Here is a 13,899-nt window from a genome sequence, read left to right as displayed (position 1 = left end):
TCAGAACAGTTCATGAATATTTAAAGTCATTCTTGGAACATCATTTTTGGAAAGATCAAATAAACTCCAAACATGCTGAAAACTGTGCTCTGAATTATAACAACAACTCTATCAGCAAAATGAAGTGCAATGTTTAAATGAAGTTAGTGATTTGGCAACACAACTTTTAATACGTTGTAATGTTATATAAATTACAAACAAGTGAATGCTTCATAACCAGTAACTAAGCTTTAGTATATATCATCTTCTTTACAATCTAGGCCATCTGGCCTGTTCGAGTTTAACAGTCCACTTCTTTCTGGGTCATTCTACACTGCATGTTTCTAAAGGAGCTAATTTCTGTACATTATTTTTGTCCATTCTCATTGTTTAATGTATATGAAGCACTTAATCAGTAATGACCTATTTAAAAATGGTTACTAAGGGTTATAATTCTTGAATACAGTCATGCAAGGAACAAGTGTAAACACATTTATGTGTAACTATGTATACCTGTTCTTTAAAATGTTGAGTGACTCTGCACACAAACTGTCCACGACTGCCTCCAGTTCGCCTGGATTGAGGGGAAATTGATGCTTTTCTTCCATTCGTGTAACTGAGACAATAAACATTTGATGGTACCTGTAAGAAAAAATTTTTTTTAATTTAGAGTGTGGAGGAAATAGATGCGTTTTGCCCGGCAAGTAACCACACAGTCTGACTGTTCCCATAAGTTCTTGTGAGGTTTGCTGAAACCAAAGCATGTTGCTATTGCAAAGGCTGCACCCTGTTCTGCAAGTGCCTGTCTCGGATGGTTAACACATCTTTCAAAAATGACAACCCTTCATATTCTTTGGTTACAAAGTCCCTCTCAGGAAAGCCAACAACTGATGCTGACTACTCATTGTAAGCTACTACTCTATGCTTTTTGTCACAGGTCAAACATACCAACTGCAATACTTATATTATATAGGTCAGTTCACGGCTTGTATTGTTCATGTCAATGGAGAACGTAATGAGCTGGCAGACACTGTTTCCCACACAGATTAAGATGAACTAGTAAAAGAAGCACTCAGCAACATGGCAGCAGGCTAGCATACCCCAACAGCTAACAGCTTCATCACATCCAGCTATCTCATTTGAACATAACATTGTATTTTGATGGTTCTACATCAAGCCCATACCTGTCAGTGACAACAAACTTTCATCAACAGGCAATCTCAATGCTACACCATTTGTCCCACACCAGAGTCCAAACTGTGGTGAGGCTGATTCAATCTTTTGTGTGGCTGAACTTGGATGAAGACTGTAAAGTGTATGTAGGCTGGTGTGTGACCTGTCATCATTGTAACATCACCTCTTGGCATGTTCATTCCTAATTACATGTCCACATTGGCACTGTTCAACTTTTAGTACCATCTGAAGAACCGTCGAAATATCGTCGACCACTTCATGTACTGGCCAACCAATTCATCTACTGGCCTAAAGTTTTCCATATTGTTGACAACGTGGGGAAACTATTAGCACCGGCTTTCTTCTCTAACAGATAGCTCGAGAGTGCCTCTGTATCACAACAGGCTGAGGTGGGTTATTTGAGTCTGTAGTGATCTGTTCTGATGTTCTGTCTCCACAAATGTTCAATGGTGCATAAACGTTCTGTGCAGTGGTAGTTTCAAAATATATCATGGTAATTGTTCTTTAGTTTACTTTCTGTTTGTTCATCCATGCTTTATGTTGGGCATGGCTGTTGTGTTTCTTTGACTGGAAGCTTTTATCGAGTGTGTGTGGGAATAAATATTTGGTGATCCGGACCGCCTATGACACGGCCACACCACCTTCAGAATTTCACACACTTTCGCAACACTGACACTTGTAACTTTCAGACCAGCTACACCGAACTCTTTCCCAGGAATGAATGACTCACCAGCCACAACTGAACTGGCAGCCGGGAGAGAAATTAATAGATTGACGATAAAACCATCACTGTTCTGGCAACATAATCCTCTATTATGGTTTGCCCAAAGTCAGTTTATCCTCTCACAAATATCGGCAGGTGAGACTAAATACAGCTGTGTAGTTGCAGCTCTAACGGAGGATCTATCTAAGTCCAGAATATTCTAGCCACAGCACCAGATAGTGAACAGAGTGCACTAATTAAAAATGGATGGATCACACACTTGTCAAAATCAGAAGCAAAACAGCTAAAGAAGCTTTTGTGCACTTTGGAGCTCAGAGATTGCACTCCACAACAACTACCACAAATTTCACAGCATGCTATCTCAGGTTATCTGCAGAGTTTCTAGTAGCAGTTGGGAAGCCCCAGTTCTTGTTGTGCCTAAAAAGAAGAATATATACCATTCCTGTGGTGAATATCGCCAACTCAGTGCAAGGACTATACCAGACCAGCACCCAGTTCCACACATAGAAAACTTTTCTGCAAATTTTCATGGTAAGAAGATATTTTCTACCGCTGACCTACTCCAAGCATACAATCAGATCCCTGTAGCTACAGAAGACATTCCCAAAACATCAGTCACGATGCTTTTCAGCCTGTTTGGGTTCATCAGGATGCCATTTGTACTCTGTAGAACAGCTCAGACCTTCCAGCACTTTATGGACGAGATGACAAAAGATTTAGACTTTCGCTCGACAAGATGACAAAAGATTTAGACTTTCGCTGTATGTACATACATAACACGCTCATGGCATTCACATCAGAAGCGGAGAACTTACAGCCTTCGACATGTGCTCAACTGCCTACATACACAAGGATTAGTAAATAATCTTGCCAAGTGGGTTTTTGATGAGAAACAGGTGCACCTTCTACGGTATTTGACGGTATTTGGTGAATGTACAGGGTATTTGATCAACACACAAAAAAGAAGAGACCATAAGCAAATACCCCAGTCTATCACAGACAGAGAACTACACTGGTTTATAGGAGTAGTAAATTTCTACCAACAGTTCATTTAAAATTATGCACTGATAACTGCACCATTGTATGAACTCTTTAAGGGCCTAACCATAGAGTACATTGGAGTAGGGATGCTGACACCATATTTCAGGCTGCAAAAACAGCCATAGCAGAGGCCACCCTATTATCACACCCAGTTGTGCATGCCCCACTTGCACTCACAGTCTATGCTTTGTCCACTGCCACTGGTGCTGCACTTCAGCAGTAGATTGATCAGTACATCATAGTCGTCATGCTCTCAGAAGTATTAGGCAACATTTGACCACGAGCTGTACCCTTCTTACGCTGCAGTCAAAAAATTCAGACACACATTAGAAGGGCAACAGTTCACCATCTATATGTATCATAAACCACTTACCTGTGTCCTTAAGGTAAGCCAGAGAAAGCATCATCTAGGCAGCTGTAGAACTTAGATTATATCAGCCAGTTCATAATTAGCACTGTGTATCTGGAAGGGAAGCTAAATGTTCCAGTTGACGTACTTTTGTGTGCAGAAACGATGAATGTGGTAGAGATGGTACAGCATGTGTGGAAGCAGTGACAAATGTCACTGGTTACACAGCCCTCATCTGCGAGCAGTGAAGTGATAGTGAGCTGTGTGATTTATTGCAACAATCAAAAGGATTAAGGTTACAGCTTGGCACATCACCTGAAGCAAATGTAGAGTTATATAGTGACAAAGCAGAAGAAAAGATATGCCAATTTGAGCTGCAGCAATTCATATGTACAGTGGGGCCATTACTTAATGTGTTTACTAGAATAAAATTTTGATTTTGATTTTTCACTTTATGTTCATCAGTGACTTCTGCCTGGCGGTAAATTGCAGTGTCTCAGTCAGGTAGCCCAAAATCGAATAGAACCACCCCGAAACTCATGTGTTGAACCATCAGCAGCTAAACTCGTGTTGCTGATGAGGTAACGCTACCGAACTGCGCGTCTTACGATCTGACTGACCAATAGGGAGGCTTGGAGGTGATCAAGTGAGGGAGGAACCAGGCCAGCTACCAGGAGCAGACACGCCGTTTGCTCTCTTCTGCTGGCAGCTTCCAAATCGACCAGACGGCCTCTTCTCCTGCTCTCTCGGGCAGTAGCCCATTCAGTCCTGGCACCTTTTCCAGTCATATAAAAGTATGTTTTCTTTACTGGTGCCTACAGCTTTCCCCTCCTGGACAATTCCTGACACATTAACAACTGGTGTCAGAAGTGGGATGGCTCACTGTTAGGCCCATCTCATTTGAAGTTTAACCAGCCATACATAAGGATGATGCCAGCAATAATTCGCACTTGACATGTCAGATGCACCATGCGTTACGAAGTGCACGCATTCGTTGCATCACTACGCAGCATTCCGCCATTTGGTGTTTCTTTCCAAGCAGCTGCTGCAGCGAACACCAGACCACGTGGCTGGGCGCCTCGCTGCATGTCACCATCAGTTGCCACGTTGCTGCTTCCCCAGGCAGTCCGGGTCCACGTTACACTGCAGGAAGCCACCTTCTGCGCCATACTGAGGTACGGACACATGTTCCGGCTGAATAGCTGAGAAACGGTGCCTGGCCGTTGACACCGCCGCCTCCACCACCATTTCCAGCCGCAGTTGCCTAACGCACCACTGCCGCAACTTCTGTAAGTTCGTTGCTTCATTTTACTATGCCACAGTCTCCATGCTGTCAGCAACGCCATCCTCCCGTCCAGTATGGGCCTTTTCTTTCTTTCCATGCTCCAATCGTAAAGTTTCCAGCAGGCACTAGTTGTTCTAACATTATAACCATGCCTCAGACATGTAGTACCGCCACTGGTGAAGACAACTCCCCACTTACGGGAAAACCAGACCCAGTAGCTGCCCTCCAAGAAGAAATCGACAAACTACTATTACAGAAGATAGAATTAATGGAAAAGTGGCAAAAATTGGCTAAAACCGAGTCTGCCAGTTTATGTGTGCCAGAAACACACCCCACTATGCCGCAAACGATGGCTTCAAGCACCTCCAGTAGCAGAGTACTCCAGCTGTACACTGCCACCTTGGCTAACAGTTTCCCTGCAGTCAACTTTATCCTGACACTTTCCGGAAAACCCAAAGAACAGATAAACTCTTTTTCGCAAACTGTCCAAAATGTAGGCCATACTTGTGCTTGGCCAGACAATTTCCTGTTAATTGTACTGTGCCTTAAACTGTCAGGTTGCGCCCGTACCTATATTGAATCAGTGCACGCCCTTAGGGCCATGTTAGAAGCTGGGTTTAAAGAAAGGTATACGGACCAACGTGACGCCCGCTATTACAGGGAAAAGTTGGGAATGAAAAAGCGTCTAATTCTACCCGTCTGCTTTGACCCATAATGTCACCAATATGGCGGAAACAACCATTCACTACAACTCCAATATAGTGCCTATGAAGTCATTACGTAAACATGACAACAAATACGAAAATAGATCGAAAAACCAACACACATATCTTCCTCCAAAAATATAAACATACTAATGGACAAGCGTGGGAAATTGGAGGTTTTTGGGTGGAGACAAACTAAATTTAAACACATATAAACGACACAAAATGACGAAATAAATCGACAACACAAAATTCCCAAATTCCACTACACACAATATCCTCTGTAATCGGTCACTTCCCTACACCTATATAGTGCAACCGCAATTGTTGATGGCAGATTAGAAATCTCCAAAACGTACACCACAGCCACAACTATTAGTACCAAAAAACCAACACCTAGACAAGCAAAAATGGAATCGGACACTTCCCTTCACCTAGATATGTCAACAGCAGCTCACGATACCAAAATACCCACAGCTACAACAGCGCATTGGAATCAGACACTTCCCTTCACCTATATAGGTCAACAGCAGCTCCAATACCAAAATACCCATAGCTATACCTGGCATCAGAATTGGACACTTCCCTTCACCTGGACAAGTTATCAACCCTCCGCCAGAAGCAATGGGAGGACATACAAGCATTTGCTGACCGAATCTGCGCTGTGGTTTGCCGCACTTCCACACTGAGTTCGGATCCTGCACTTAACGAAGTATTAATAGAGCAAGCAGAAGCCCGCTTGACTGACGTATTTATACGTGGAATCGACACATACGTGAGAGGGGACGTCAAAATAGCATCACTCACCTCGTTGCATGATGCCACAGGACTTGCGATGATGCAGGAGGAGGAAGCACATTTTGTTGCCAGTTCGGCACGCCCGGACAAACAGCCGTGTCCAATTTTCAAATATGAGCAGGCATGCCAGTGTTTCTGAAAGGCGAGCCATGCTGCCGCGCAGTGCCATGCACCATATTGCTCTAAGTGTGGAATCATAGGGCACACAAGTAAAAACTGCCAGCAGAACTCGGGCCCCTCGTGTAACCAGCAGAGGGGACAATTCGCCAACAATCCACCCCGACCCCAAAGACAGCTGGGAAATGGTCGAGAGGACAAGTCACGTTGCCAGACTGCACCCCCTGTAAAATTTACACATCCAGCCCACCATGGTGTTGTAAATGAGGCAGCGAGTATCCTCCTCAAGGGTAAAATTAGAGGAAAGAAGATAAGAATACTTACTGACACAGGAGCACAAACTAGCATGTTATTCATAGGGCATGGGGATAGACAAGTGTTAAAAGCACCCCATCACTACATTACTGGTCTGAGTGACGAGATAATCGCACCTGCTGGGTATTGTCAAGTTAAGTTGAAAATTGGAGCCAGCTACTACCCATTTGACACAGACATAATTCAGAAACAAAGACGAGATTTTGATCTCATCCTGGGGAGTGATTTCCTTTACCAATACCAGAGTGTAGTCAATTACAGAACGCAAACCATCCGTCTCGGTGAGGAAACCCACCATTTCACTAGCTTCCACGTCATTCTGTCGCAAGGAATCTGTGAAACACAGCCGCTTCCACAGGTTCCTTCCACACAAACTTGGGAGTTACGTACAACTATCTCTGTCAGCATCAGTGGTGGCACGGGACAGGTCAAATCCCACGAACTGCCGAGAACAGCCATATTGGTGGATCCTCTCTGTCAAAACGACATCCTCGACAGATTACAGGTCCACCTTAAACGTGGTTTAACAACAGCAGAAGTGCAGGGGAAGAAATTTTACATTCCCGTCTGTTTGAACAATTTTGGAATGAATGAGGTACAGATTCCTAGCTAGGGACCATGAGATTGAAGAAAACCACCCTGTACAAGAGAAGCCAAAATCTAACCAAAAACACCAGCTCCCAGAACATAACATACGCCATATTGCTCCCGTCCTCAGGGACAAATTCAAAGATAAGTTAGCTCATTTGGCTGTGGCTGGCCAAAACAAATTGTACTCAATCTTGGAAGAACACTCCTGGTTATTTGAGGAAAGGTATTATTTGCTGGCTACTGACCTACTTTACCACGAAATTCCCACCGGAGATGCAAGGCCCATTGCACAGAAACCATATAGAATACCATACCACCTCCAGCCCATCATAGAGGAAACTATCCAACAACAGCTAGAAGCAGGGATAATACAACCCTACGCCAGTGCTTGGTCATCCCCAATCGTTGTGGTCCCCAAGAGGTCAATCAATGGAGAGAAGACCTACCGTCTTTGTGTCGATATGAGAGCAGTAAATAAGGTAACCATTTCTGATACTTACACTCTCCCTCGTATCAACGAAACACAGGCCAGGTTAGGAAATTGTAAATACTTCGCTACCCTTGACATGAAGAGTGGGTACCACCAAATACCGATTGCACCACAGGATAGGCCAAAAACAGCATTTGTAGTTCCCTCCGGTGTATATGAATTTCTGAGAATGCCATTCAGGTTGTGCAACACGCCAGCCACTTTCCAAAGATTTGCCAACCTATTACTTAGAGACAGGACTGAAGACCACAACAACAACTTAGAGGATTGAAATCCACAATGTGCCTAGTCTATCTAGATGATATTGTTTTTTCCAGAACCATAGATGAGAGTGTTACCTAGTTAAGAAATATTTTGTCTAGACTAAGAAGTGCTAATTTAAGCTTAAAAATAGAAAAATGTTCCCCCCCCCCCCCCCCCCGTCTAATTGAAGCAATTAGAACCTTCCCTTCCCCTAAGAATGTAAAAGAGTTTCAAAGCTTTCTGGGAGTCAGCAATTATAGGTGTTTTATAAAGCACTACACCAGAATGGCTAAACCCCTTACCCATCTGCTGAAAAAAAATGTACCCTGTCAATTGACCACCAAGTGCGAAGCTACTGTGCGGCATCTCAGAGATGTTCTAACTAATTCCTCCTCGTTGATCCATTCCGATTTTGAAAAACCTCTCATTTTCTCATGTGATGCATCTGACTTTGTCATAGGAGCTGTTCTGAGTCAAATTATTGACGGTGAGGAGCGACCAATTGGTTACGCATCCCGTCAGATGAACCGGGCAGAAATTAACTACGTACAATATAACAGAGAAAGAATTACTAGCACTAATGTTCGGAATTAACTACTTTAGATACTACCTTTGTGGGAGAAAATTTACAACAGTAACAGATCACGTGGCACTTCAGTGGCTATTAAATTTAGTAGCAGCTGTTTCACATGCTGGGCCCTGAAATTGACTGAGTATGATTACGAAGTGCAACACAAAGCTGGAAGATTGCACCAGAATGCTGAGGCCATTAGCAGAAAGGTGAGAGAGCTCAAACAGGCGAAGTACTAATTAACGAACTAAAAGACTCGCAGGAAAAGATGCAAAATGTTGCCAGTATTGCTCCCATCCACATTTTGTTACAGAGGATGGAATTCTATATCATAAGACTTGCAACCAAGAATTATTACCCAGTACCACAATAGCATCCAAGCTTGCCATAGTGGACAAAGAACCACAAACACCTGCATTTCCGCAAAGTATTCGTGGGACAACGGATGGCAAGATGTTGCCAAGTATGTAAAAATTGCCTACCATGTGCCCAAAGAGCACCACCCCCACGTATCAAAATTCCCTTACAGTCTCTTCCTGAGGCATCAAAACCCTTTCAGTTTGTCGCTTTAGATGTGGTTGGGCCACTTCCTGTAAAGACACAAGGAATCAAAACATATTCTATCTATTATTGATCACTTTTCCCAATGCCTTATTTTGGTACCCATCGCTGACATTTCAGCTGAAACTGTAGCATGCGCTTTTGTAGATCATCTTGTCCTTCCTTTCAGAAGCCCTGAAGCCATTATAACTGACCAAGGAACCAACTTTATGTCTGCATTATCGCTGAGAATTAAAAAATGAGGAACCACCCCTTTTCACCCCCAGGCAAATGGCCGCATTGAACATGTTCATCGCACTGTGAAACGAATGCTTTCCTATTATGTTAAATCAACCCACAGCGACTGGCAAAGATACTTTCTGTATGTGGCAAGTGCATACATTAGCTGTTTCCATGAAGCCACTTAACATACCCCTTACGATATTATGTTTGGCTGCCCTATGAAATCTCCCTTTGAGATCGATAAGTTACCTCGGGGAATTGATCACACAGCCGTTAAGGGGCTAGCCCGAAACCTTAAGGCCATTTGGAAGAAGGTACAAGGGAACAATCGCAAGGCAACCAGGAGGCAGATAGAAAGAAGCAATAAAAATGCCATCCCCCCTCCTATAAACCTGATGATTCAGTTTTACTGAAAAAACTTAGCATAAAGAAAGGAAGAGTAAAGAAACTTACCCCCTGTATGACAGGCCATATTCAATTATTCGGCTTACTTCCCCTGTAAATGCAGAACTACAACTACCTGACCACAAGATGATTGTCCATTTTGACAGGTTAAAACCCTATTCAGGAACATGCCCCTCCCACTGCCTTCTGAGACAAACGTCGGACCTTCAGCAGGTCCTGCTCCTCCTGTGTAGCAGAGAAAACGGAGTTTCTCCGCCCCCAGCTATGTCCTCAGATCCAAACACCCATATGCTCTTAGGTCCAGAGACTAGAAACTAAGGTGCTATTTTGTGGTTAAGAGATTCCCAGTTTGATCAATCAAAAGAAAAAGTAAAAATATTCAGGCAACCACCTTATTATTATTTTTTCTTTCTCTTTGCAGGTGAACATTTTACCACTGGTATAATAACTGAAATGTCCCCTAGTATCCCCCTCTGAAAGAGATTGTCAGAGTTTTGCCTACCAGGCCTGTTCTGCAATGCTGGCCTCACTTAATTAATTCTTAGTTCTAAAGTATTTCATTGATGTTATTTTGATTATGTTATTTATGCGTTATGACATGCCTAGTGGTTGGATAGCAGCTCTATTCCCAGTACTAGCACAGTTAATTCCAAATAAGAGTATTGCTTTATTGAGTAACTCTCCCATTTGAACATTGCTACTGCAAAATTGCGAACACATGAGCTCCACCTGTCAGAATCAACTGGTGCTGTCAACCAGGGAGCCGCATGCACAGCGGCCATCATGTAGAATGGCAGAGACACTCATCTGACACTGTGGTACCTGGCCCCCTCTCCACCAACCCACTCCGTCCCACTAGCCGCACCCAGCTTTCACTGCCTGAGCCCCCCTTCCCCCTCCTCCCTTTTCTCCGTGTGCTGTCTGCGTGCCTGTCTTTCACCATTAAATTACTATACACACACTAGAACCATCTTCGCTATCAATGCATAGCACCTTAACACAGAAAGGCATCACTTTTTTTACACAATACCTATTTTAAATGTAATTTATTCCGTCCTTCCACCTCACTGACCAAGTAACTTCAATCTGTATATTTATTTGCATTCCTAAGCCCCTAACATGTCCATTAATCAGGCTGTACCTCCGAGGGAAGTTTAGAAGCTAGCGACCTCCAGCTGATGGATCGTGAAGCGGAAACACACCACAATAACAAAGCACGCCATTAAAGGGGTGTCTTCCAGTACATCGACATTTAGTGTGGTGGCGCTTTGTGGTTCCGAACCTCCACCGAAGAATAGTACCACCATCCCACCCTCCGTCTAGTCTTGCGTACCTTCATAACCAACTACCTACTCTTTTTCCAAATTCATAGATGGCTTCACCATTGTGTGCTCATAACAGCCTATTCAACCCTTCTTTATCGTTTCATTGGTCAATACTATTCGCAGCAATCACTATTCGCAGCAATCATTAAATCCACTATAATCTTACTAATTTTTATGGACTACATTTTGTAACTGGTTAGTTACAACGCCCCAAGGCGTCGCTCACTCACAACATGATGCTCCTGGCTAGCTCAGATTTACAGGCGCCTCGCAGCTGTTCCGCTATCTAAGTGCCACACGCGCACACTGCTGCAATCTCAGCACTAACTTGAAACCTGCTTCTGTCGCCTGTCTGTTTCTCCCTCCAGCCAGCTTCATAATGCTACCTGTTGACCCTAGTACAGTCTGATAAATTGTTTCACCACTCTGTATTATATGCCTTTTGTATGCTTAACAGTGTTGAGCAATGTCCAACCCACTATGCGTTGTCAGTTGATAGCTAGCTGTTAATTGATACCAATAACTTTTTTTTTCCTTCCCTTATGGTTTTACGTTAGGTTTAAACATTCCATCATCATTTTGTTGCGCCCTTGCTATATCCCATATGTTTTTGCTTGCATGTATCTTTATAGATTATGCCATTTGTGTTGTATAATATGTACTTGTATCTTATATTGCTAACCCCAATATGTAAAGGCCCACCACAGCCCTATACTCCCATTTTGTAAGACACCCCCTGCAGTCATGTTATCCGACTTTATGAGTTAGTAATTCCCGAATCCTATGCGCCATGTTCGTGCTCAGAGCTGGACTGGTATGTTTAGTACTGAGCAAAGCACCCCAGTTATATAAAATACCCAACAGAGAAAAGTGAATGCACCCCTGAAGTGAAGTTGTTACGAGTGAGCATGAAGATTTACACTGCAGCCATTTGGGTACAGTGCCCCACCTTGCATTTAGGAAGTGAGAGGCACCAATTTGTTTATTCAAACAAACACGCCAATGATGTTCAAAGATGAAAGCTCCCGCTGAAATAAGCACTTGTTTGTTAATGATTAGTGCCCATGACGTGATGTCCTCGCCCAAGCGCAGTAACGCGCTATCTTGTGAAAATATATTGCACACTACAGTAGATTATTGACCACTATTGCAGTAGTTTGTGCCCCTCTTTTTCATAACTCACCATGTTACTTCAGGGATCTTAGGTATTTTGCAGTAATTACCCCTGAGATATAATCGCCCTATGCCTTCCTCGCCCATGCATTGCACCAGGTTCCTACCTTTGCTTTGAGTTGCTCGTTCCCACCTCAACCATTACTTTCTACCCCCCTCCTCCAGGGATGTGTGCCTTACACGTTGAGGTTAGCACCTGCAGAGTGCCCAGCTGATGGGTTTATTCTTTCAGTTTTTGGTTTTGTAATCCAATTGCCTTCCTATCTCTTTCATCTGTGCATCATTGCGCCCCCCCCCCCCCCCCTCTCCCCAGAAGGAGGAGGAAGGCAGCCTTTTACATTCCAATACAGCTACTACAGCCAGAATTTCTCTGTTGTCGCGGCCTGCAGCTTTCTGCGGCACTCTAGTAGCATTCGTTCTGCACCCTGCCTGTTTTTAGGCCATTCACTTATTGTAATCAGAGGTCTAATCAGTATCATACCCTTCAACTGTCCACCCATTGCAATCCCTTGTACGGAAACCTGGTTGTACCATACAGTCAGGGATTTGATCAGTGATGATACAACTACAGTAACACGCCCCCCACCCCCACCCTACTTTTCCCTGGAGTGAGGCCTAAGCAGAACCACTTTACAGAACTGCTTCCCTCTACTTTTCCCTGGCATAGGAGGTAAGCAGAGCTGTTTCCCAACCAACAACAAAAACATACATTCACACACTAGTAACCCCGAATATTTAACACTGTCCTCCCAAACTAACACTTCCTACTGTCGAGGCTATACAACTTTCATAGTCCTAGGCAACAAGATGCCCTACCCCCAAACCAGCTAGCGAGTGGTTTGTGACTGATTTAACTAGATGGCTCACAAGCCGCCAGAGAAGTTTCTCAAAATTCCACCACCCCTCTACGAATAATATTAGCAATTACCTGTGCCCATCTATCTTTCTTTAATGACATTGCACCTCCCACCCCCACCCCCCCTCCAAGGTGCTACATAGTCGATTCACTGCCAGTTAACTATGACCAGACCTGTTCTGACTCACAGTAAACTTGATTTAGTAGAGTTTAATGTGAACACCTTCCCAGTTCACCCCAGGTGGGCCTCTCGGCGTAACTGGCCAGTATGATGGGCAACACTGGCGTTGCAATCACGGACGGCTGTACATGAATATACACAGAACAAACTCCGCGATAAATGCAACATGCTTTTTCTCATTGGTAAAATTCCTTTTCTTCCAAAACCCCAACATCCAGTACTAAAGCTTCCGATTCAGCAAATCACTTATGAAACCCCTACATACAGCAAATTCCACCTACGCATTGATTGCAGGCATTTATTTTATGGTACCCCTCATTGTTGCACTCTTTCCGATCAAGATGACGAGTAAGCACGACCATACCCCCCTCAGCCCCTCACTACCCCGTTGCTGCTAACGTTCCAAAGGAATCTTCCCCGACTATTTATTCTTTTTCTGTCCATGTCTTCTGTTTTTCATACGTGGTAGTTCCTTGATTGGTTAACTCAATGCACGAGGCTACGAGATGACTTCCAGCTGTTGACCCCCAGAGGGCAGCAAAGTTTTGTTGATGATGAAAAAGTATTGATTTGTTTTACCCCTGTAAGTTGATTTGTGTACAGGAAAGAGTTCGTGTGTGTGTTGTTAAATGGTTTGTTTTATGCTGTAACCTCGAGGTCAGAGCAGCACCGTTAGCCATGATTCACTGTACCATGCAGCAAGTTCCCAGTTGATACAAAGTTTGGAGTCATTTAAATTGCATGTTATGCTACCACTGAATGCTTACTATAAGCA

The 13,899-nt window shown here is 43.6% G+C and overlaps 1 protein-coding gene across 1 annotated transcript in view; it reads right to left on the bottom strand.

The window, feature by feature from the left end:
• The window catches only part of LOC126336262 (dynein axonemal heavy chain 3), a 1,127,841-nt gene that overhangs the window by 1,027,786 nt on the left and 86,156 nt on the right, over positions 1-13,899 (bottom strand). The window contains exon 8 of the mRNA XM_049999758.1: positions 493-621. Within this exon, the coding sequence (XP_049855715.1) occupies positions 493-621 (129 nt within the window). The remainder of the gene's footprint in view (positions 1-492; positions 622-13,899) is intronic.

This window comes from Schistocerca gregaria, chromosome 2 (genome assembly GCF_023897955.1).
Source record: "Schistocerca gregaria isolate iqSchGreg1 chromosome 2, iqSchGreg1.2, whole genome shotgun sequence".
Taxonomy (NCBI): domain Eukaryota; kingdom Metazoa; phylum Arthropoda; class Insecta; order Orthoptera; family Acrididae; genus Schistocerca; species Schistocerca gregaria.
Note: the sequence above shows the minus strand (reverse complement) of the source record. Positions and strands in the feature narration are given on the sequence as shown.